The 25,981-nt window shown below is 41.4% G+C and overlaps 1 protein-coding gene across 4 annotated transcripts in view; it reads left to right on the forward strand.

The window, feature by feature from the left end:
* The window catches only part of fbln2 (fibulin 2), a 215,866-nt gene that overhangs the window by 138,772 nt on the left and 51,113 nt on the right, over positions 1-25,981 (forward strand). For 3 of the 4 annotated variants that reach the window (XM_073072167.1, XM_073072165.1, XM_073072164.1), the window contains exons 9-15: positions 135-224; positions 6,290-6,391; positions 7,362-7,499; positions 15,793-15,927; positions 18,460-18,597; positions 23,315-23,458; positions 23,672-23,800. In XM_073072167.1, coding sequence (XP_072928268.1) covers positions 135-224; positions 6,290-6,391; positions 7,362-7,499; positions 15,793-15,927; positions 18,460-18,597; positions 23,315-23,458; positions 23,672-23,800 — 876 coding nt within the window. The remainder of the gene's footprint in view (positions 1-134; positions 225-6,289; positions 6,392-7,361; positions 7,500-15,792; positions 15,928-18,459; positions 18,598-23,314; positions 23,459-23,671; positions 23,801-25,981) is intronic. The other variant, XM_073072168.1, reaches the window with a different exon arrangement.

Here is a 25,981-nt window from a genome sequence, read left to right on the forward strand (position 1 = left end):
ATGTGGTGTACTGGATCCAAGGAAGAATAGAATTTTGAAGCATTCATTTCCTTTGCAGATAATTGACGTTTGCAGCTTCTGTATAGAATGACATTAAGGGGACTGATATTTTATCTGTTTATGTTTTGAAACAGAATATGAAACGCAAGCGAGAAGTTTTATGGAGGTACAGCCTTCTGAGGCAACGCAGACTGTGACATTTGATGACGTGGATCGCTGCAAAGGTATGCTTTTATCATCAGCAGTGCTTTGCTCTTGGCAGCTGGAGAAACACTCTTGAGTTGCAGCTAGCAGCCAACGTAATGGCCATGATGGCCATTAGGAATTAAAATATACATGGAGGATGCAGGAAGGATGTGTGTAAAACAAAGTAGTCTTTAGAAGTTCCAACTACGAATGGAAAAATAACACACAAAAGTGGAATTTCATTCCATTTTTATTATTGATTTCTCCCTCCAGTTTAAAAAAACAATCCCCTCCTTCCTGTATTCTCCACTCTGGCCTTTTACTTCTTCTTTCCTGCCTATCACTTCCCCTGGGTCTCCTCCTCCTCCTTCTCCTATGGTCCATTCGCTCGCTTCTCCTGTCAGATTCCTTTTTCTCCAGACCTTTACCTTTCCCACCCAACTAGCCTCACCTATCATTTTCCAGCTGGTCTTCTTTACCTCCCTCCCCCCCATTCTTTTAATTCTGGCATCACATCTCTTTTCCAGTCCTGAAGAAGGATCTTGGCCCAAAACGTCAACTTTTTATTCATGTGCATAGATGCTTCCTGACCTGCTGCGTCCCCCAGCAGTTTTTTGTCTGTTAAATTGGAATATCATCTTTGTCCTTCCATTGTGGGATGCTCGATTTTGTCAAGGTTTTTCCCTGCACTCTTTCAATTTTATTGATATCCTTTCTGTGGAACTGCACACAATACTCCAAACTTAGCCTCACCAATGTCTTATACAACTTCAACATAGTATCCCAACTCCTGTACTCAGTACTCTGATTTATGAAGCCAACGTTCCAAAAGCTCTCTTCATGACTCTATCTTAGTGACCACAACTCTCTACAATTTCTTGCACTGAGCAGTAGAGCAGTTGCATACTAAGCTGTGATACGTCTGGATAGGATGCTCTCTATAGTGCGTATATGAAAATTGGATACGTGGAATATGATGAAAAATCATTTTCAAATTTAAGTTCAAGATCATTGTCATAGATATATGTATATGCAGGTTTCCCCCGCTATCCGAAGGTAGAGCATTCCTATGAAACCTTTCGTAAGCCAAAATGGCGTAAAGCGAAGAAGCAATTACCATTAATTTATATGGGAAAAATTTTTGAGCGTTCCCAGACCCAAAAAATAACCTACCAAATCATACCAAATAACACATTAAACCTAAAATAACACTAACATATAGTAAAAGCAGGAATGATATGATCAATACACAGCCTATATAAAGTAGAAATAATGTATGTACAGTGTAGTTTCACTTACCAGAATCGAGAAGATTTAGCCAAAACCGATTTGTAGTAAAAAAAATCGGCACGTACACGCTTGCGCACACACCTGCCGGCACAAGGCTTCACGGTCATGGTAGTCTTTCTCGGGGTAAACACAAGTTTAAAGTGGGCGCCTTTTTTCGTAAAAGCGAAAATCCTCTGGATTTCTTTCGGTTAGCGAAAACAGGTACTAACGTAGGTCTTTCGTTAAAGCGAAGTGGCGTAAAGCAAACTTTGGTAAAGCGGGGGACATCTGTACACAGACTACAAATGCTTTAAAGTGAGCTTTTAACAGCAGCAGTACATTACATTACCAGCATAACTTAAATTGACATAACTTGCTTGACACAATAAAAATAATGACCTCAAGTGCTGGAGGAACTCAGCAAGTCAGGCACCATCTATGGAGGGAAATAAATAGTTGATGCTTGAGACCCTTCATCAGGACTGCAAAGGAAGGTGGCAGATGGCATCGATAAGAATGTGAGGGAGGGGAAGGAGTACAAGGTGCAGGTGATAGGGTGAAACCAGCTGAGGGGGAAGGTGGGTGGGTGGGGGAGGGGACAGGTGGAAGCGGTGAAGAAAGGCTGGAGAAGAAGGAACATGATAGGAGAAGACCGTGGTCCATGGAAGAAAGGAAAGGGGGAGGGGCACCAAAGGGAGGAGATAGGCAGGTGGGGAAAAGAGAAAGGGTGAGAGGGGAACCAGAATGGTGTCTGGAAAAAGAGAGGAGGCGGAGAAATTACTGGAGGTCAGAGAAATTGATGTTCGTGCCATCAGGTTGGAGGCTATTCAGATGGAATATGAGGTGTTTCTCTTCCAACCCATGTGTGGCCATTTTGTGGTGCTGAACGGGGCATTGACCAACATGTTAGAATCAGAATGGGAAGTTGAAGTGAATAGGTTGCCTCCAGGAAATCTGGCCTCTTGTGGCACACAGAGGGAAGGTGCTTGATTCAGATTCAGATTCAGTTTATTGTCATTTAGAAACCACAAATGCAATGCAGTTAAAAAATGAGACAACATTCCCCCAGAATGATATCACAAAAGCATATGACAAAACAGACTACACCAGAAAATCCACATAATGTTTGGCAATCCCCAATCCAGAGTCCGGAGAGGCTGCTGCGTATTAATATCGCGCTACTGTCTTAGCGCGTTCCCCAGAAAGGAGCTCCAAATCCACCAGACAAAAAACAAGACCAAAAACTAAAGTGACAAGACCTGCACAAAACCACATAGTTACAACAGTGCAAACAATAGCATAATTGATTAAAAAAAAACAGACTATGGGCACAGTAAAAATAGTCCAGGATGTTAAAAGACTGTAAGTTCAAAAGACATCACCACAGTTTCCACAAGTCCCCAGGGTCCCGACAGACTCGTCATCCCACGCTGGCGGCAGAAGGGAATACCCCCGCTATGGACTTCCGCGGCGTTGCCCGACTCAACCTCGCAGACGCAGCACACACCGAAAGCGACCTGAGTCCGTCAAAAGAACTCCGAGTCTGTCGAACCTCCGAGCTGACGACCATCCCCTCCAGCACAGCTTCTCTGAGCACCATCCTCTGCCGAGCGTATTAAGACGGCCCCGCCCATGGCCATCGGCAACATGACCCTGAGGACTGGGGGCCTGTTCTTCCCAGCAGAGTCCCGGACCTCACAGCAGCAGCAGCAACGAAGAAGGTCTTCCTGGAATTTATTGATGTTTCTCCGTGCTTCCACGTCCGTTTTCAATCGATTATGATTGCGCACGGCACCCCACTTCACAGATAACAGATAATCAGTTCTGGAGTGGCCGCTGCAAGCTGCGTCGCGCCGCCATCTTGGATGAATGAAGTCATCTCCCAATCTATGACGGGTTTCACTGATGTAGAGGATGCCATACCGGGAGCACTGGATGTAGTAGATGACCCCAACAGACGTTCAGGTGAAGTGTTGCCACACCTGGAGGGACTGACTGGGGCTCTGAATGGTGGTTAGGGAGAAAGTGTAGGGGCAGGTGTGGCGTTTGCTTCACTTGCAGGGGTAAGTGCCGGAGGGAGATTGGTGGAAAGGGCTTGTGGATAATGGGGTCACGTGGAGAGAAATCCCTACAGGAATTGGAGGGTGAGGGGTAAGAGGGAGGGAAAGATGCTTAGTGTTAGGATGCACTTGTGGATGGCAGAAGTTCCAGAGAATGATAGAATTGAAAATACACTTGGCCAAAGATGTTAACTGTCCTGTGCTATCACCAGTGGGATCATCAGTTGATCTGCCACCTGTCTTCAGGAGTTTCGGCCCACTTACGATCAGGACTCCCTCGGGGTGCTGGGCCAGCAGTGCTGAAGCACCACCTCCCACTGATGAGCTTAACAACTTGGCATCTGCCTCCATGAGAGTTGTTGGTCACTTCCATCCAACAGATAGTCTACTCTTCAGGTGTCTATGCAACTACTGAAGGGTTTGCAAATGATGGATACACTGTCCGACTATCTGCCCCTCTGGGCGCACTTAGTCCACACCCATGATGATCCTGTCTCCCCTGCCTCAGCTACGGCCCTGCTGGTTGATTTGATGTCTCTTCTAGTGAAGCCAAGGTCACTGAGCCCCTTCTGGAAAGTGAATGATATACTGGATAGAAAGGCTCATAGGGTAATGGGTAATGACAAGGAGAAAGCTATCTCTGTTTTGGCAGCAGGAGGGTGGGGGTGAGGGCAGAGGTGCAGGAATATAGTTGTAGTGAGTTTGAGTGAGCCCATGGTCACAGAGTTCACAGGGGGAGAGCGCTGAACTCCCGTCAAAGAGAAGATTTTACATTTGTTCGGGGCAGGCATAGCTTGTCGAGACTTCACAATGGAGCAGCAAATCAGAAACAGAGAGATGCTGGAATCTCTTGTGTTTGCGATAATGACACTCGTGCAAAGTGAGAGAAAAAACGAAATACAGTCCGATGTAGTGTTGGGGTTTTTTCAGCTCGGTTGAAGAACCTGGTTGTAGCTGGGACAAAGTTGTTGCTGAACCCTGATGTGCAGGTCTTCGGGGTACCTCCCTCCTGACGGCAGCATTGAGATGAGGGTTTGGCCTGGATGGTGGGGTTCTCTGATGCTGGATGCTGCCTTCCTGTTGTAGATATCCTTGATAGTGGGAGAGGTGTAACTGTGATGTAGCTAGCCAAGTCCAACACACTCTGTAGCCTCTTGCATTCCCGTCATTTGAGTTTCCATACCAGCCTCGATGCATCCAGTCAGAAAACTTTCCACGGAACCTCTGAGAAGTTTAACAGACTCCTTGATAACCTGCTGAGCCTCTTTAAATGTGTAAGGAAGTAGTGCTGGCATTCTGCCTTCATGGCTGCATCTATATGCTGGCCCTAGGATATTAACAATCTGCGGCGTTAACACCACGAACTTGGGGGTGTAATGCGTACTTTTGTGGGCATAGAAAAACCTTTAACTCTCAGTGTTTTATATTAAAACTGCACATGTTAAGCAAGGGAAGTTTCTCCTGGCATTGCTATCTATCACTTTATTTTGACGTGTTGTCTTCCACCCAATCCCTTCTTCTTGGCAGCTATACACCATCTCCCCCCAACTCGGCAGTAATTGAACATTCAAAAATGTAACCAATGCAGCAGAAACACATAAATCAAATTTTTACGTGCCTGCAAGAATGGAAGATTTCAGGAATGGGCTGGAATAGGCATGGAATGGACTGCCAGCAACAGTGGTGGAGGCGGATAGGATAGGGTCTTTCAAGAGACTTAGATACGTACATAGAGCTTGAAAAAAATAGAGGACTATGGGTAAGCCTAGTAATTTCTAAGGTAGGGACATGTTCGGCACAACTTTGTGGGCCGAAGGGCCTGTATTGTGCTGTAGGCTTTTTATATTTCTGTGAAGGGACTATTATTTTATCATCTCATCTGTTGAGAATGGTTCAGTGGACAGTTAAACAAGCATTCTTTTTCCCATGTTTGGTGTAAACATCATTTTTGTGCCATGTTCATCTGCCAGTACTTTAACTGGCAGTCATGGTGTGTAAAAGGTGAATTCTTTGATATATAAAGGTCCCCAGCATAATTTAAGTGTGTTATGACCCACTACTAATGCCTAACACATCCAGTAGATGTTAAGAAAGCCTAACTTTGATTATCATGTTGGGCAAGTAATCATAATCTCCATGCTCACTCTTTTTATTTTTGACCTGCCTAATGGATAAGGACTGTTTCTGCCAGTAATTGTGCACTGTCTAACATCTGGATCCTGTTGTTTAGCAGTGACCCACCACTGAGCTTCACATGGGAGCTTCATATCCATTCCAGAGTCTCCACGACAAACTTAGGCCTTAACTTAAAATCAGGGCTTAAACTTCCATAAGATATCTTGAAAATGTCCAGAAATACTAATTTGTATTCTCACATATTTGTTCCCAGTGAGAAACCACCCATCCGTGCGCACAACTATTGTTACAGTGTGTCATAGATTTGACCCAGAACATAGAGCAGTACATCACACGAAAAGGCCCTTTGACCGACAATGACTGACTAATTACAATTAAATTAGTCATCAAGTGGCTAACCACTATAATCCCCTCTGCCTACACAATGTCCATATCCTTCCATTTTCCTCACATTCCTCACGTCTCTTAAAAGTCTCTAAAGTATCTGCCTCTACCACCATCCCAGGCAGAAGAAAGTTTTCCTAACAGAACTTCCTTCTCCTAGCAGAAGAACGTTTTCCTTTGAGTAATTCTGATGATGGTTGTAGTTTATGGCGGTGTGTCTGACCTACTGTTAAAACGAAGCTTCTTTATCACAGATGCCAGTCCATGCATGCATTACTGCAATCAAGTCGGGAAGGATATTATTTGCTCCTGTTTCTCTGGTTACAGACTGATGACAGATCAGACCTCGTGTGAAGGTAACTTGTACGTTTGCCATCTGCAAAATGTGAAAAAAAGGACAGATAACTTTAGTTAATTTGATGTCCAAGTTCCCTGGAATTCTATGAGTGCAATGAATGTCCCATCATCAAATTTTATTAAAGGCATATTTACGAAACAAAATGAAGTATTTTGAGTACCAATTCATGGTGTCTGTGAGACCACTAGATATGTGCAATGAAGTTAGTCAATGAGAAACATATAATTAATGTCACTTGTATATTTTTGCTTCTGGCATAGGCGGTTTATGAATGACGTTAAACAGTCGATAAGGCCTTTAACTAATATCCACTCAAGTATCTGCTCTTCAGTAATTATGAGGCTGTCCAGAATTTCTGCAAGGGTCGTCCCAATCTTTTGCCCTAGACTAAATGGCCGTAAATGATTGTGATAGTGGATGGGATTCCCAACAAGGTTATTACAGACAGTACAGAGCTAGCCAGGTTTGTGATGTTTTCAGTTAGGTTTACTCATCAAATTAAAGTAGCAAACACATTGGCTGAAGTTCCACATAATCACTTTCCTTTGTCCCACTGGCCATCCTGAAACCTGAAGGTGAATGTCCCCCATCAGCTGTTTACTGCCCCACCCCGCCTCCTCCACCAAAATGGCCACCTTTGACAATCAATGCTACAGCTGTCCCAAAGCTGATGATCTGCCATGTTAAGAGTTTCCTCCATGTTAGCTGACTAGGCAGCTTAGTTCATGAATCTACTTTGCAAAGTAGAACGTGGTCCAATCACACTGATGCTGCTCTTGGGAAACGTGGCTCCATTCCATAATTTTTGCATGCTGAAAGTTTACTCACCTTTAATGCTGGCCTCTTCTTTGGTGGATGCTCCAAAGGTAGACTATGTATTGGAAAGAAAGATTATGGCAATATCTTCTTTGTAATCATTTAAACATACTTAAATTTCATTAATTTTTCTCTGATGATTTGTGATTTAGATGTGAATGAGTGTGTACTGGGCACACACAACTGCTCCAGAGGAGAATCCTGTGAGAATACTCAAGGCTCATTCCAGTGCATCCCAATAATTACTTGTGAGAATGGCTTTGTCGCGAATGCATTCAACAAGTGTGTTGGTAAGACCAGAAGTCCTTTCTTTTGTTTATCCTGCCATTGAAATGTCTTCTCTTCAGTAATTACCAGGCTGTCTGGAATTTCTGCAGGGGTTATCCCAACCCTCTGCTGTAGACTAAGTGGCTGTAAATTACTGTGATAATGGATAGAATTCCCAACAACACATTATGTTAGGCAGTGCAGAGATAATGAGTTTGTTTCCTTCTAGGTCTAATTACCCTGTGCTACAACAATGATTACATTTTAGTGAATGTGAAACATCTGAAAGAGCCTGAGGTTGTTGGAGCTGTTGTGTGAATGGCTTGTTGTGGTATCTTGGCCACTCCTGTTCCTTTTCAGCTGTTAGCTCTGACAAGAGATCACAAGATAGCAAGATCCGTAACAGATGACAGATCCTAGCGTCTTGTGTCTCCAGATCGTGACAGCTCTGAGAGTCAGTAAGGTCACGGCTGACCCTGGGCCTCATCACTTTCCAACTTGATCCTTTCATCCTGATTCCCTCACTGTTCAAAAATCAGTTGATTTGAGAGAGATATATATACAGCCAAGCTGAGGTAGAAATTTCCAAAGATTTATAACCTTGAGACGGAAATATATCCTTGTTGTGTATTTAATATTTCAGTAAAATTTCAATCAGAATCAGGTTTATTATCACCGGCATGTGTGTCGTGAAATTTGTTAACTTAGCAGCAGCAGTTCAATGCAATACATAATATAGAAGGAAAAAAGTAAAACAATAGCAATAATAAATAAATAAGTAAATCAATTACAGTATACATATATTGAATAGATTAAACATCGTGCAAAAGCCAAAAATAATATATATTTAAAAAGTGAGGTAGTGTTCAAATGTTCATTTAGGAAATATCCATTAAGGAATCAGATGACAGAGGGGAAGAAGCTGTTTCTGAATCACTGATTGTGTGCCTTCAGACTTTTGTATCTCCTACCAGTGAGAAAAGGACATACCCTGGGTGCTGGATGTCTTTAATAATGAACGCTGCCTTTCTGAGACACCACTCCTTAAAGATGTCCTGGGTACTTTGTAGGTTAGTACCCAAGATGGAGCTGACTAGATTTACAACCCTCTGCAGCTTCTTTCGGTCCTGTGCAGTAGCCCCTCCATACCAGACAGTGATGCAGCCTGTCAGAATGCTCTCCACAGTACAACTATAGAAGTTTTTGAGTGTATCTGTTGACATACCAAATCTCTTCAAACTCCTAATGAAGTATAGTTCGCTGTCTTGCCTCTTTATAACTGCATCGATATATATATTTGAGTAATCATCGTGTGTGTGTGTGTGTGTGTGTGTGTGTGTGTGTATTTATATCTATATATATCTATACATAATAGATCAAACATTCTTGCTACCACATGATAGGGCACACTCGCTTACAGTAAGTAAGCTTACCTGAAGTTAGACCCGCATTCTCGGACTCCCAAGTCTTCCTTGGGATAATCCTCATCTGTTTTCTAAATACCTTTCTCCTTATCCTGAATCTTCACCACCTACTGCTGCACTCAGCCTGTGCTAATTTAGGATGCTGTATTAAGCTTTCCTTAGTTTCTTTAGCCACTGGCAGTGTAGAACATAGAACAGTACAGCACAGTACAGGTCCTTCGGTGACCTTTTAACCTAGTCCAAGATGAATCTAATGCTTCTTTCCCGCATAGCCCTCCATTTTTCTTTCATCCATGTGCCTATCGAAGAATCTTGTAAATGTCCTTAATGCATTTGCCTCTACCCCCCACCACTCCTGTGTAAGACAAAAAATGATCTTAAACAACCCCCTCCCATGCTTTCCTCCAATCGCCTCAAAATCATGCTTTTCTGTGTTAGCCATTTCCCCCCTAGGATAAAGGCACCGGCTGTCCACTCTATCAATGCCTCCTGTACACATCTATCAAATTACCTCTCAGACTCCTTGGCTCCAAAGAGAAAAGACCTTTCTTGCTTTACCTTCCCGAAGACTGGGGATTGCTTTGACAGTTTTACTGGCAAGCACTGTTCCTCAATCCAGCCAAAGGACTTGTAGGCTCCACTTTTGGACTCTAGCATCAGAAACATTTTACTCTGATAACCTCTCCACACTAATCGTTTGGGCATTTTAAGCTTGTGAAACCTGGTATTACTGCATATGACCTAATGTAAGACCGACCACAGATAATGGTTTAAGTGCCTCAGTGTCCTATCGACTGAGAATACTTTACACGGCCTAATGCTCAGTCTCCTCCAGATAGTATCTGACCTGCATGGTTTTCTCATGGCTTTCCCCGGACGGGTCCAGCTGTCCTTGACCTCACTGCCTCGGTTATCTCAGATAACCGCGAAATCCGTGAGCAGCAACTGGGGCTCTCGGCCCCAGCCATCAGGTCACCGGATAACCGCTTGCTAATGATTGGAGACATTGAGAATTAGTTCAAAAAGGTTTAAATACATTTAAAAAAATAATAACTGTTAGAAAGTCATTAGGTAAAATTAAACTGGGTTTCTCCCCACATTCCATAAAGGTATGGTTAAAATGTTAATTGGTCACATACCATAGAGGTGTGGTTAATTGGTCACAATTCATAGAGGTATGGTTAACAGGTTAATAGGTCGCGTACCATAGAGGTGTGGTTAATTGGTCACATTCCATAGATAGATAGATAGATAGATACTTTATTCATCCCCATGGGGAAATTCAACTTTTTTTCCAATGTCCCATACACTTGTTGTAGCAAAACTAATTACATACAATACTTAACTCAGTAAAAAATATGATATGCATCTAAATCACTATCTCAAAAAGCATTAATAATAGCTTTTAAAAAGTTCTTAAGTCCTGGCGGTTGAATTGTAAAGCCTAATGGCATTGGGGAGTATTGACCTCTTCATCCTGTCTGAGGAGCATTGCATCGATAGTAACCTGTCGCTGAAACTGCTTCTCTGTCTCTGGATGGTGCTATGTAGAGGATGTTCAGAGTTTTCCATAATGCTATGTAGAGGATGTTCAGAGTTCAGAGGTGTGGTTAATAAGTTAAGTGGTCACATGGGTGTAATTGGTTGGTGCAGGCTTGTGGGACTAGAGGGGTCTGCTGTCTCCCTAAATAATAGTCTGGGTTAAAATTTAACAGTTACAGAAAAAGTACAGGTAATCAATAAGGTGCAAGATCATGTTGGAGTAGGTTGTGAGGTCAAGAGTCCAGCTTGTTGTACTGGGATCCATTAATATTTTAGGTTCCTTTTCAGTTTATTTTGATGGTGCCTTTTACATAAGGCCATAGTCAGACCCCACTTGGAGTACTGTGTTCAGTTCTTGTCACCTCATTACAGGAAGAATGTGGGTGCTATAGAGAGCGTGCAGAGAAGATTTACAAGGGTGTTGCCTGGATTGGGGAGCGTGCCTTATGAGAATAGGTTGAGTGAACTTGGCCTTTTCTCCTTGGAGCGACGGAGGATGAGAGGTGACCTGATAGAGATATATAAGATGATGATGAGAGGGATTGATCATGTGGATAGTCAGAGGCCTTTTCCCAGGGCTGAAATAGCTGACACAAGGGGACATAGTTTTAAGGTGCTTGGAAGTAGGCACAAGGGGGATGTCAGAGGTAAGTTTTTTACCCAGAGAGCGCTGGGTGCGTGGAATGCACGGTCAGCGAAGGTGGTAAAGGTGGATACAATAGGGTCTTTTAAGAGACTTTTGGATAGGTACAGGGAGCTTAGAAAAATAGAGGGCTATGCAGTAGGGATATTCTAGGCAGTTTCTGGAGTAGGTTACACGGTCCCACAACATTGTGGGCTGAAGGGCCTGTGGCGTGCGGTAGATTTCTATGTTTCTGTGTTATGTTTCTATACCACTGAAATGATTTGAGTTGTGCTGCCTACTCCAGCCATCCTTGGTATGTAGCTGAGGTGCTGGATACTCAGTGCTTCCTGCCCTCAGCTCTACTCCATCTCTGGTCCCAGTGCTGACCCCGTCACACTGGAATGGGAGATTTGAGTGCTGGCGTCAGACGCCCCCACCAGTCCGCTTATCTCATGTTGCAGGAGGAAGCCAGAAATGAGCTGACCTCCATACTGTAGCTGCTGATGGTGATGGAACCATTGGTTACTTAGCTGCACAGTCCATCCTATATCATCTACTCCTGAGAAAAATTTGCACCATGGAACATTATGCCTTCCTCTGACAATGTTTTACCATGTCTCATATGACATGTAGTTCCTCATCTACTCTTCTTGATCTTGCACACTGTTACATAGCAAGGCTTTCTTTCTAATGTAGTTATGATAAACATTTCTGTGAATGGTATGACTAAACAACTTAAAATTGTAACTTAATGAATGTATAACGATTGTTTTAGAACTCAGTTATTCAATCCTTGTGCTACAAAACTTAATTAGTAAGATTGACTAATCAATCAACTTGTATTATTTTTATGAGACCACAGAGTTTATCTCTGAATCAATTGGTAAGTGCATTGGCCATTTAAATACATTTGGAGAGCTTCGTGCATGTTTCACTGATAAATATTTACTTACAGAATTGATTGACAACAAGGAGGAGACTCTTAAAGAGAGATTGGGTAGGCTGGGTTTATTCTCAATGAATGCAGAAGGCTGAGGGGGGTGACTTGATAGAGTTTTATTAAATTATGAGGGGAATAGATAGGATAGAAATAGGGAATCCGCACCCCCCCCACCCCCCCCACCCACCCAATGTGCAGGGAGTCCTGAACCAGGTTTAATGAGAATTTACAAGATTGCTCAGGGGCAGATTTTTTTTACACAGAGCATAAGGAACATCTGGAAAGAGCTGCCAGAGGCAGTGGTAGGGGCTAATACAATTTCAACAGTTTTGAAATGTTTTTTGGTAGGATGAGTGTAGAACAGGAGTTCCCAATCTTTTTTAAGCCATGGACCAAGGGTCCCAGGTTGGGAATGTGTAGAGGGATGCTGATAAGTGCACTGGTGCCAGGCAACACAGTCAAGAAAGACCGAAAGAGTCCATTGCTGTGTTGTATGTTTCTATGATTAAACATGGGTTAACTTAACTGCAAGTAAAGGAATTTGTATTATTCTGAGCAGCACTATTGATTATAAACATGCTAAAATTACTGTAAAAATTATACAAAAATAAAGATAAAGCTTAGGACCCTGATCATGTATAGGTTGAACTGCAGCCTATTAGTAACATGCATTACTATCTCTTCACAAGTACTTCTGTAAAAGAATGAATTTCTAGTATTGCTGTAACTCCAGGCTGATTAATTAATACCAGATGAGGGTTCAGAAATGTCGACCATATGCAGTACAAGGACAAACGATTCGTTACTTCACCCATTACTAAACAGGAATCAAATGTAGCTGGAACTCGAGTAAGGAACTGAAACGCTGTGTGTGGCTTTTGCCGGTTCGAGTTTTGGATTTACATTTTGTGGTGGAAGCGGTATTCTGTGGGCTTATACTCGGTATAGGAAAATGTTTTAACTGGGTTGCCAGTGAGATGCATTGACTTCATTTATAGGAGTTGAGAGTTTATCCGAGTTACAGTCCGTGTGGCGGAATGGCTGCATCCACACGGGTGTGGAAATCGCAGTACTCTGGCCACCCATCTGGGTTTAATCAATCTGGCCTTGCAGCAGATTCCTTTGCAAGGGAACTGTGAAGGGGTTCATTTGCCTCTGAATTTTAAATTCATCTCAGCTGAGCTCAATGACAGCAAGCTACAAATTTTTTTTCTGGTTTTGTGTTCCTTAAACAAGCCATGCTGCAGCGAAGTACCTAATTCTGTGGTTGTTTCAGCTGCAGGATGAGAAATTTGTGCTCCATTATTAGCTTATTGTTCTATGAAATGACTTGCAGCTTTGGTTGCTTTCCGTGTAACACGAGGTCGGTTAGAAATAACAAATGAATCATAACAGAAAGCACTCTCAGAGACATGCATTCGTTATCAGCCACACAGAAAATTGGGACCCACGCTTCTTCATTTCACAAATTACTGGACAAGAATTAGACACTTGACTGTGATAGGTAAACATGTCAATATTAACCTTTTTGGTTTTGCCTGCTTGTGCTTCAAACAGACCAGTGATCGAATGTTTATTTCCTTTCATTTTATATTTTCTGCCTTTCTTCGTTAGACAAGCAGTAATGTTTAACATAGTAACCTGATCAACAGCCTGCATACCCTCAAGCTCCATTATCATTGGATTATTTGAGGTAAACAGCCCGAAGAGATCTTAATACCAGATGGCCGCTTACTGAGTCCATTCTGACTGATGCATTCTTCACATTCACGCATAAACTCATTTAAAAACATTACGTTCCTTCCTTATCTCTGCCTGGTTATTTTTGACTGAATCTAGTACGTAAATTAGAGCAACAGCTTGGGTGTACCTTCCAGGTACATACACGTGTTCTGTGGCACAACAGGCATCGTGTGGAACCAAAGCACAAGGTAAATATATGTGCAAAAGAGATTTTAACTCCATAAGGCATAGGAGCAGAATTAGGCCATTTGGCCCATCAAGTTTGCTCTGCCATTTCTTCGTGGCTGATAATTTTTCCTCTCAGCCCCCATCTCCTGCCTTCTCCCCGTAACCCATCATGCCCTGACCAATCAAGAATCTATCAGCCTCTGCCTTAAATACGTATTCCCAATGACTTGGCCTCCACAGCCACCTGTGGCAATGAATTCCACAGATTCACCACTCTCTAGCGAAAGAAATAAAATATAAAACTCTTATAATATAATAATTATAATATAAAGTCAATATCATGGAGATGTAGCACCATAAATGGAACTCTAGGCAGGCTATTCCCTAGAAATTGGATGAGCACATTTATTTCTGGAGGTTTTTTTTAGCTGAAAATCGCCCATAATGTCTGATTTGGCTACCTTTTGCAGCGTTCTCGTACACAGTCCTGACTTGTGAATTTAGACCTGTCATTTTGGTTCACCTTAACGGTGAGATTATTTATCCTATTGCATCATGCGTGTGAAATGCATCATTATTTACATAGAGTTAGAAATTGTACGAGATGGTCACTACTTCTGATCCAGAAATCCAAAAGAACAGTTGTTGCCGGAAATCTGAACTTAAAATAGAAAAAAGCAGAAAAACTCGGTCGGGTAACATCAATGTACAGAGATGCAGAGATAATGTTAAATGTTGCTGGTCTTTTGTGGGCGCTGCCTGCTCTGAGTCCATCCATCATTCACTGTTTATGTTACAGCACAAGTTCATCATGGTGAAGATGTTTCTGAATCAATAGATAAATGTATTTTGACTGCTCAAAATACAGAGTTTCATCTCTTCTCATATGTTAGATAATTCAAAACACCAGGAAGCAGTTTATCAAGTTTACCAGTCAGCCAAAAATGTAATTCCCATATTAACCCTTAATCCATTGCCCAGAACAACACATTTTTTAAAACCAAAGTTTCTGAATGGTGAAATGTTCACTTTATTCTCATGGGCTTTCGGAAATCTCGGCAAAAAATTGCACGGGGGTGGCAGATCCATTCTTGCAGATGGCAATAGTTTGCTCAAGTCATCTTTTGTTTTCAACAAACTTGCAAGCACTGAAACACATTTAGTACCCACACCATGGAGTTATCCTGCACCATTCTGTTTAAGTTATTTAGTTCCATAATGTTTAGAATAATTTCATCAGGGTTGAGTAAGGATTCCAGGAAATGCAGTGGCCATCTGTTTTCCCACACTGTAAGCTAGCTCTCTTCTGAATAACAAACACAAGAAAATCTGCAGATGCTGGAAATCCAATGCAACACACACACAGCATTCAGCAGGCCAGGCAGCATTCATGGAACAGAGCAAGCAGTTGACGTTTTGGGCTGAGACCCTTCATCAGGACCTTCATGATTTCTAGCATCTGCAAATTTTCTCTTGTTTCTGCTGAGTTCCTCCAGCGTTTTGTGTGTGTCCATTTTGAATAATTTCCATGTTGGATTTTAAGAATTCACGTTACCATTTGTTGATACGGTAACAAAAGCAGAGAAATCTGCAGATACCCAACAAGTCAGCAGCATCTGTGGAGAAAGCAGCAGAGTTAGCATACTTTGGAGTAGATTTCAATGAAATATTTATATGAAATGTCAAAATTTTTCTTTCAGAGTTCCAGTATTTTGTTTTTGTGGCTTTGATACATAATTGCACATAATTTCAACATATCGGGATGTAATTCTGATTGGCGAGTTTCACATTTATTTGACATTGATTTATGTGGCAGATTTAAAATTCAATATCTTGACAATATGATAACAATGTTCTATAATGTTTTTCTGCAGATATCAATGAGTGTTTAACAGTCTCCCAGACGTGCAGTTTTGGAGAAATATGTATAAATACAGTGGGCTCCTTTAAATGTCAGAAGATGATTACTTGTGGACCAGGCTTTGAACAAATGGACGATTATTGTCAAGGTTTGAAATATATATGAAGTACTTTAATACTTAATTTTCTTAATCTGTGACTTTACATATTCTTTCCAGATACATATTCCCTATTGTTGGTACTGCATGAATTATTAATCCTGAATCCTGGATGAAATTATCCAGAGAATTCAAGGTTAATCCTAATAAATATTAACCTTAAGCTGGATTTGAATTGAGTTAAAGGTTATTATCTTCCTACCATATTTACTGGGGACCAGAGCAAAAAGTGCCAATCACCTGAGCATTGTGATGCCCATGACCATGACTAGCTTGATGATTACATTATTTGATTGAGTTGACTAAAGCTATGGCTGCCAGACTGGGCTTGCAGTTTCTGGTTTTCTCTGTGATAGCCTTGGTAGGAATAGTCTCTATACCCTAGTTTGTCCGAGCAAGTCTTATCATAAACACTGAGGACGTCTATCCTTTCTGGTGTAGTCTCTCATTGGCATTCTGCCAAGTCCAATAAGAAGAACAGATCTAGCAGCTCAAAGATGGGTAGTTCTGAGGTGATACGTTTTTTGCCACAATCTGAAACGTTATTTACATGTTTCACCTCTTTTCCAACCTAGGTGCCAAGTGCCTAGGTGCCAAGTTCCCATAAGCCTCATACCGAGAGCCTTGCCAGCACGCTTCCATTCACTCCCTGGGACATCAGATAAGGGCACCACTGAGCTTTCTGGCCCCAAGATATCTCAGCTCTGACTCCAGAACTAGCCCCACAGCCAGCTAATCCATCTCAGATCACCTGCAATGCTGATGCATCACGAATGTTTAGTGTGTCCTCTCCACAAAAAAGCAGAGTAAATCCAACCCTACTGTCCCTATCAAACAAATGCCAATAATCATCTAAGTGATGGAACCTTGCCAAAACGGACTATGCAGGAGATGCTCGGAGACCTGAAATTTGAGGGTATTATGAAAATTTGAAATAGGAAACAAAAGGTTGGAGATACTTAGCAGGACTAGCAGCATCTGTGGAGTGGGAAACAGAGTTAACATGTCACATTGAGGACTTCTCATCACATATGAAAATAATACTACGATGACTGTAGGCCGATTCTCTCAAGGGTCTTGGGTCCAGGCTGTACAGGAATTTTATTTGTATTTTGCTAGAAGTCTGTCTTCTCCTCCCAGGCAGTTAGTAACCTGAATGGTAGTATTGCCTATCAGATTCTGAATTCAGAATCTGAGAGCCTGCATCAACCTAGTGGGAGAACCTCCCCTGTGCAGGATTTAAGCAAAGTTCCAACATGGTCCTATTGACTCCACAGGATCTTGACTGACATGAATACCTGAGCCTTGTGGAAGTTTCAGCTGATGGCCAGTGGTGATAAAACCATGGATTGTTGGGAATGGGGCTTCTTCAAATTTTAACTGCTTCCTGCTTCATTTCTGCTCCGTGGGAGAAGTTAAAACTCTTCCCATGTGGTAACAAGGTTTTGGCTAATTTCCTGGGGTTATCCCCTTGGCAGCTTGGGACTGCCATAATGGTGGGCACTTAAGTTTATTGAAATTAACTGTAAAAATAAACATAGATATATGTGAGCATTTCAGCCTAAACTCACGCAGAAATATTGTGCTGTAAGTCATGAAGCATAATATTTAATGCAGCAGCAAAGCTGTTGCAGAGTATTAAATTCCCTAGTTTGGTCACCTACATTCCAGACTTCATAATCAACAGTCAGCCGGAAACATATTTAATGATTTTACTTAAACCAGTATCCCAATTCTACTGGCAGTAATTACCCTAGCGGGAAACCCTGTAGTCACATTTACCTTCAAAATAGGATGCTTGCTCCTCCTTGTGGTTGAATAGCCTAACTACAAAAGCAATTGGCAGACAGGAGAAAATCTGCGATGCTGCAAGTGCAAGCTGCACTCACAAGATACCGGAGGGCCTCAGCAGGCCAGGCAGCATCAATGGAAAAGAGTACACTCGACGTTCCGGGCCGAAGCCCTTCAGGGTCTCGTCCCGAAATGTTGACCGTAGTCTTTTCCATAGATGCTGCCTGGCCTGCTGAGTTCCTCCAGCATTTTGTGTGTGCTGACAACTGACAGAGCTGGAATAGGATTAGGTCATTGTTCTGTGGGGTAGGGCCGAGGGTGGTGGTCAAAATTGATGATCCTCACAAAAATCTGCTGCCTATAACACAGTCAATTTGATTACTATGCTTAAAATTGCAAAGTTCCCAATATCTGCTAGAGGTAGAAATGTATAATAAGGAAAGTATCAACTAGCTAATATTAGATTACCTTTGAATATGGAAAATAGTAGATGAACTCCAGTCCAGAGAACTTTTAGCTGTAAAAATCCATAGTGATTTTGTGCTTTTTCTGAAGAAGGTAAATTGCCTCTGAGTTACCTTCAGTGCTTGTGTAAGGACATGCTCTGCTAGGAGTGAGTAATTCTTCAGCTCGTATCCCTCTGCCTGATGAACTAGATAATATGGCCGTGCTTCGCTTTGCGATCAGCTTGCTGCAGAGCAGTGCGTGCTGATGCTCTCTTACCATTTTCAGATATCAATGAATGTGAGCAAGGCAATCACAACTGTGCGGTCAATTATGAATGTCAGAACACTCCAGGGTCATTCCGTTGTCTTTCAAAAGTGCAGTGCTCCGAAGGATTTCTGCAGGACTCACAAGGGAACTGCCATGGTAATCGACTTTATAACAATAGCTTTTATAAGAAATATTATGGAAAAAAAACAAGATTAATGAAATATTGAATCAATGCTTCTTGCAGGGCATTGTGCATCTACATAGGTTGTTAACATAAATCCTGCAGCAGGGGGTTCTGCTGACCCTTTATGTACAATTTTTGAATCTGTGCCTTCCTAAAAATTGAATTGGGAAATTATACTGAAGCAGGACAGAGGAGAGCTGTTTATTCTCTTGACTTCATAGGACTCTTCACTTCAGATTTTTAGTTTGGTGAATAAATGCTTCTGGAATTCTTTCTTGCAGAATATTTACTCATCTTGTTTTAATTTTTAAAAGCTCAATATTTTAATTGAATGGAAAGGTTAGGAACATCTCCACTGTTCTTCCTAGGTGTAGGATTTAATATTAGAGTACTCAGATAATCCTTTTACAAAAATTATTTTTTTAAAACCCATATTTGATTGGGAAACAAATTCTTCAAAGCAATAATAGCATGCCATCTTACTGAGGCTAAGAGCTCTGGAAATTGACTTACTGTATGTCTCTTGTTCCATTAAATTTGTCAATGAAAAGGCTGAAACATTCAGCACATGTACAAGCCTTTGTAGCTGATTTGAGGCCTAGTTTGACAATGGAGGACTTTGCTACTATGTTTGTGTGGATTATTCTTATTAATACCACATGCTTGCCATGAAAATGTGTGCAATTACTTCCGAAAGATGATGGAAGCCCAAAGCTTAAAACAAATTCTGAAATTATTTTTAGGGCACAGAAAAGAATATTACTATTAATAATGAAAGGAAATCTGTTGAGTTCATCATTTAGATCTTCTAGTCAAGTTCTGAGCAATGTTATGCATGTTTTCATTTCACAACAGCAGGCTACTTTGGTTCTGTGTTTGGTTGGGAGGGTGGGCTAGCATCAAATAATACCTGCATTCAGCATGTGTTGATTTGGAGGGAAGGATTTTATATTTGTCTATTCTATTCAAGGTGCAGAAAATGTTGTGGTCTAACAAGTCTGCTTGGGTTGAGTTGTTCTCCAATCTTGGCAATCCACTTGCAAATATTTCATCACCATACGAGGAGACATCATCAGTGTGCTGTTAATCGTGGTGTGTCCTCAAATTGCTTGGTCTTTATATACATATCAATCAGCTGATTGCACCCTAGTTTGGAAACTCATTTGTGCATTGGGGAGGAAATCTCATCGCTGATTGGTTGCGTGGTGAACTTTGTGGTCTCGAAGTTTGCCCGTGTTGGCTCATAAACAGAATCGAGGTCTACGTGTTTGTTTACAGAACTGATCGAGGAAAACCACACTTCTAGGAATTTGCTTGCATCCCGCATGTTTGCTTGCGCCATAACTTTCACTGATGCCCAGTCCATTTGCCAAGATCGGAGAACGACTCAACCCAACTATCAACCACCTGAGCTACATTTTTTTCCTGAATCATTTGTAACAAGCCTACTTTCCATTGTCTGGATGGCTTTCTATCAGACTGCACTTTGATGCATAAAGTAGGAAACAGTTGTGTTGATCTGCTGTGAGTAGATCATCAACTGATAAAAAAAAAATCCATAGTTATTGTTCATGCAGATTTCTTGAGAGTTTTGATGCTTTTTTTTCAGGCACTTTATGAATCATAACATTCCTTCAGCATCCGTTGGTACTTGTGGAGAAAAACAATGGATTTGGTCAAATATCTGTTCTTAATTGCATGCTAATGGTTTTAAATGAAATGTGTAGCAGGTGAAGCTACATTATGCCTTTGACTATTTACTTTATTCATGCTGTGAAGCTTTTAACCACCAGAGACGCACATGCATGGTCACAGCTAGATTCTACCACATTAAATAGCAGGCAGACCATGGAGTAACTCACTTTTTTTACACACATGTATTACATCTACATTTCCAAAAATAATCAAAATTTTGGAGCGAACTTAATTGTCAGTGGGCCGAGAAGTTCTATTGTTTGGCACAACATTTAAGTGTATGAGATTATGTCAGAGCTGAAAACTACATATTTTCTATAATGAATACAAGAACTTAAGTACTAGAGTAAAGGTCTTAGCGTTAAGCATACGAATGCCGTCTGCTTGACTTGGACGTCATACACAGTAGAACTTTGTTCTGGCAGATACTTGCAAAAAAATTATTTGTTGACTATGGATTTTAAACCATAATGTCTTGTACTGCATTGCCCAGCCTGGAGCATAGTACTTACAATGTAGTTGTTGACTTTGATGGCCTCATTCTAAGCATTAACGCTCAATGATAAATTGTGTTATGTGATCTAGAGCGATGAAAGGAAAATAAAACTAAAACTTAAGTAAAAACCCTATCAGGGATGACAGCAGAACAGCAGTGGCTGGAGTTACTGGGAGCAACTCTGAAGGTGCAAGATAAATACGTGTGCATCCCAAAGATTCTAAAAGAAAGATGAAGCCACTGTGGCTGACAAGGGAAGTCAAAGACAGCATAAAAGCAAAAGAGAGGACATATAATATAGCAAAAAATGGTGGGAAGCTAGAGGATTGAGAAGCTTTTACAAACCTACAGAAGACAACTGAAAATACAATAAGGAGAAAAAAGATGAAATGTGTATGTTAAGGTAGCTAATAAAATAAAAGAGGATACCAAAAGGTTTTCAGATATACTGTATAAAGAGTAAAGGTAAGACCACTGGAAAACGATGCTGGAGACTTGGTAATGGGGACGAAGAAATGGCAAATGAACTTAATAAGTATTTAGTGTTAATCATCACTGTGCAAGACACCAGTAGTGTGCCAGAAATTTGAGAGTACTGGGGCTCAGAAGTTAGTGTAGTTGCGATAACTGAGAAGGTGCTTGGGGAGGTGAAATTTCTGAAAGCAGATAGGTCACCTGGACCAGATGGACTACAACCCAGGGCTCTGAAAGATGTAGCTGAAGTGAATGAGTAAGTTTTAGTAATGATCTTTCAAGAATCACTAGATTCTACAATGATTCCAGGTGATGGAAAAATTGCAAATGTCAAACCACTCAGTAAGAAGTGAGGGAGACAAAAGACAGAAAATTACAGGCCAGTTATCTTGACTTCAGAGATTGGGAAGAAGTTGGAGCCCCTTATTAAGAATTAGGTTTTTTATACTTGGAAGCACATGATCAAATAGGCTGAAGTCAGCATGCTTTCCTTAAAGGGAAATCTTGCCGGACAAATTTGTTGGAATTCATTGATGAAATAACAGGCAGGATAGACAAAGAAGAGTCAGTGGATGATGTTTATTTAGATTTTCAGAAGGTCTTTGACAAGGCGCTGCATATGAGGCTGTTAAACAAGATAAGAGCACACATAGTATTACAGGAAAGGTACCAGCATGGATAGAAAATTGACTGACTGGCAGGAGGCAGAGTGGGAATAAAGGGGACCCCTTCTGTTTGGCTGCTGATGTTCCGCAGGGTTTAGGGTTGGGATTGCTTCTATTCATATTATGTGTCAATGATTTGGATGACAGAATTGATACTTTTGAGGCCATGTTTGCAGATGATACAAAGATAGGTGGAAGGGAAAGTAATGTTGAGGAAGCAGGGAGTCTAAAGATCAGAAGAATGAGCAAAGAAGTGGAATATAGTGTAGGAAAGTAAACGGTCATGCACTTTGGAGGACAGTATAAAGGCATAGACTGTTTTCTAAAGGGAAGAAAATTCAGAAATCCAGGGTGCAAAGGAACTTGTGAGTCCTCATGCAATTTTCCCTAAAAGTTAACTTGCAGGTTAAGTCAGTGGTAAGGAAAGCAAATGAAATGTTAGCATTATTTCCAGGGGACTAGAATATGAAGACATGGACATAATGCTGATGCTTTATCAGGTATTGGTCAGACAATGTTTGGAGTATTGCCCGTTATCTAAGATTGTCCAGAGCAGGGATTCCCAACCTGGTGTCCATTAATGATATCTCTGTTAATGATAGGGGTCCCTGGCATGAAAACGATTGGGAAGCCCTGGTCTAGCAGAAATTCATGAAAAGGATCCTGTGAATGAAAGGTTTAACATACGAGGAGTGTTTGATGGCTCTGAGCCTGCAGTCACTGTAGTTTAGGAGAATAAGGGGTGATCTCATTGAAACCTATTGAATATTGAAAGGCCCAGATAGGGTGGTCATGGAGGTGATGGTGCCTAGATTGGTGGAGTTTAGGACCACAGGGCACAGGAGGACATCTCTTTACAAAAGAGAAGAGGAGGAATTTCTATAGCCGGGGGTGGCAAATTAGTGGAATTAATTGCCACAGATGGCTGTGGAGGCCAAGTCATGGGTATAGTTAAAGTGGAGGTTGATAGGTTCTTTATTAGTAAGGTTGTCAAGGTTATGGGGAGAAGGCAGAAGAATAGGGTTGAAAGGGAAAATAAATCAACCATGATGGAATGATGGAGTAGACTCGTTGGGCTAAATGGCCTAATTCTGCTCCTATGGGCTTATGCTCCTATTATAAAATCATGACAAATAACCCTGCTGATCTCAGTTTGTAAGAAAAGCAAGATTTAGATTTGCTGTTAGAAATGAATTATAATGAGATCAGTTTTACAACAGTTGGTAATTGAACATCTATTGAGAGTCTTTGCTCAACCTTTCTCTAAACAATTTAAAGGTTAGTGAACTGATTTTTGTGTTTGAGGGGTAAGTAATTTAGGACAAAAAGATTAATTTTTTGAATGAATTTTCATTTTAGACATTAATGAATGCACTACATTAACTCAAGCTTGCAAGCCTGGGTTCAAATGCATTAACACCGTTGGGTCTTACACCTGCCAGAGAAATTTCATCACTTGTGGAAGGGGATACCATGCTAGTACTGATGGTTCTCAGTGCATTGGTAAGAACATTTTATGATACCGTGAATCTAAATAGTTGCTGTTTCAATTTTACCTTTTAGATATAGAAAACCTTTTTTTCCGTATCAGTGAAATGTGTAGACAAGCTGCTTTGTAAATTTGAACATGCGTTTTACTGCTTCTCTGGGAGGAGGGTTGCTAGTGCAATTAGTGTTTCCACTTTAATGAAGCCTATAATCCTTTGTTTTGCACAGACATTGATGAATGCCAGAATGGAGTGCATCGCTGTGGTGAAGGACAGGTCTGTCAGAACATACCTGGGAGCTATCGCTGTGATTGTAAAAGCGGCTATCAGTACAATTCCCTCAGCAGAACATGCACTGGTATGTAAATTATCACTGCTAACATTCAAGATTTTTTTTTAACAAACACAAATGTACAAAGATAATTCAATTTCCATGACACTATGCACGATCTCCACACATTCTAGTTATAAATAGCTGTCATTTGGAATGGCAATAATTCTTTCCCCCCCCTATTGTTGAAGAAATTTCCACAAGGCCCCATTTGAAGCCTGCAATTAGGAATCATGAATTGCAGGAGGTATTTCTGAAAGGAAATAAAGTGAACCTTGCAGGTTCTGCTGTTGGCCGCTCTTGGCAGAGTGCCAGCGCTGCAGTCTAACATAGAAAGAAAAACATTTAATAAGAGAAAGCTTCAGCAGTTTGGCTGGTTTGAGTGCAGCGCCAGCTTTTGTATCAACCATTCACATGGATGCTAATGACCTATTCATAATAGAGCACAATAAATAAGTGTTTTGGTGTTGACATTATGATACCACATGTTAGCAATGTGATATAATAACTTGGGACACAGGAGAATGATTGAGCTTCAGTAACATGAATCAGTTCAATACATTGCCTGAACTTCTGCTCTTCTATCTGACAGCTGTATATATAGATGAGATGATGGTGGGGTAGCGATCTGTTTTGTCCCAAACTCCATTATCTCCATCTTACTCGTGCAGTGTGTTTTCCTCTCCTCAGAGTCCACTCCTACTGATTATGCATATCAGTAAACAAAATCTGGTTATAGGCAAATACAGGTGGACAACCATTTCAAGATTTAGAAAAGGCAATGGCGTTAAGAATCTTGAAGCCCTCTGTTTGCTGGGGTTGGCAATGGAAGTCCTGTTCTAGCTGTCTATATACACAAGCCAGGGCAGTACGATATGGAGAGCAAGCTGTTGCCCATGTAGCAAGCTCCCCCTCTCCACGCAGCTGATGAACCCAAAGGAACGGCAGAGACCGACAGAGTTTGGCATCAGGAGTTGGCAGTCAGCATTGACCTCAATGTAGGAGTGCCGTTGGGATTCCAGCTCGAGATTTTTCCTCAGGGTTTACTCCCAAAGCCTTCCTCATGAGTGGGTATAGCTGCAAGGCAGCGGCGGTTTGAGATCAGAGTTTTCCTTCTAGGTGAGTTGCCAACCTGGCTGATGAGCCCCATTTGCCTGAAGCGACTGGTTTTAAGGTTCCAGTAACCCACCTTTGCCCCTTCACCTGCAGGAGAAATGCTTCTGCCAGACTTCATAGCTAAGCCACAAATGAATGCCAAGATCTGAATTTGGTTGTCAGAGATGCCTGCTTATCCCTACAGTCACCCCCAGCTATAGCAACCTTAATGAGCTGGGTTTTAAGAATAATTCTTTGATATATTTAACAGTGATTCAATAGTTAATTATTTTTGATGAAGTTTAATACAATGAATAATATTTAATATTAGGTCATGTCCTTTGAGGTAATTTGATTTTAAGTGGTGGAAAACATTTTAAAAAATACAGAAAATCATTTTCAAATTCTGTTGTGATACAGCAGCCAGTTCAAAAATCATTCAAAGCCCTTCAGAATGTGTCTATTATATCTATTGTAGCCAAAAGATATTTAGGGACATCTCAGGTACCTGCAAATGAGCAGGATGATTGGAAACTCGCTGTTGATTAATTCATCCCGGTAATGTCGTGCTGAGTAAGTCTGCCGTGGAATTAATGATCATTGTGATTTGTACGGAATAATTTTGCTTTCAAGAAGGCCCCCTGTAGAGTCATGCCTTTAATAAACAGCTATAAAAACTTGAAGAAGCAGCAGAAGACAACTGACTGTCATTTGTTAACCACATCCATTGCCAGTTCTATTAGATAGAGTTCCTTTTCTGATTGCTGTACCTGATCACTGCATGAATTGCCCTGTCTGCTCTCATCCTCTTCCACTACTAAGTCCCCATCACTTGGCAGCTCAGTGAATTCATCACTTACTCAGAGGCAATCCCAATTTTCCCCAAAGGCCTACACTGGCATGCAGAAAAATCTAAACTGTGTGCACCACTCATGGTATCTGTTAGCGCCTGCTGCTTCTCAGCGCTGCATTTCCCCTTGGTGGCTGAATGCAAATTCGAGCTTTGAACCCTCGTCACGTGTAATATCTGTTTACAACCACTCAATACACCTGGCTAAACTGGAAGAGTCAGCCTTTTTGGTTTTGGCGAGCAGGGCCTTCATGGAACTTATC

This window comes from Hemitrygon akajei, chromosome 19 (genome assembly GCF_048418815.1).
Source record: "Hemitrygon akajei chromosome 19, sHemAka1.3, whole genome shotgun sequence".
Taxonomy (NCBI): Eukaryota; Metazoa; Chordata; class Chondrichthyes; order Myliobatiformes; family Dasyatidae; genus Hemitrygon; species Hemitrygon akajei.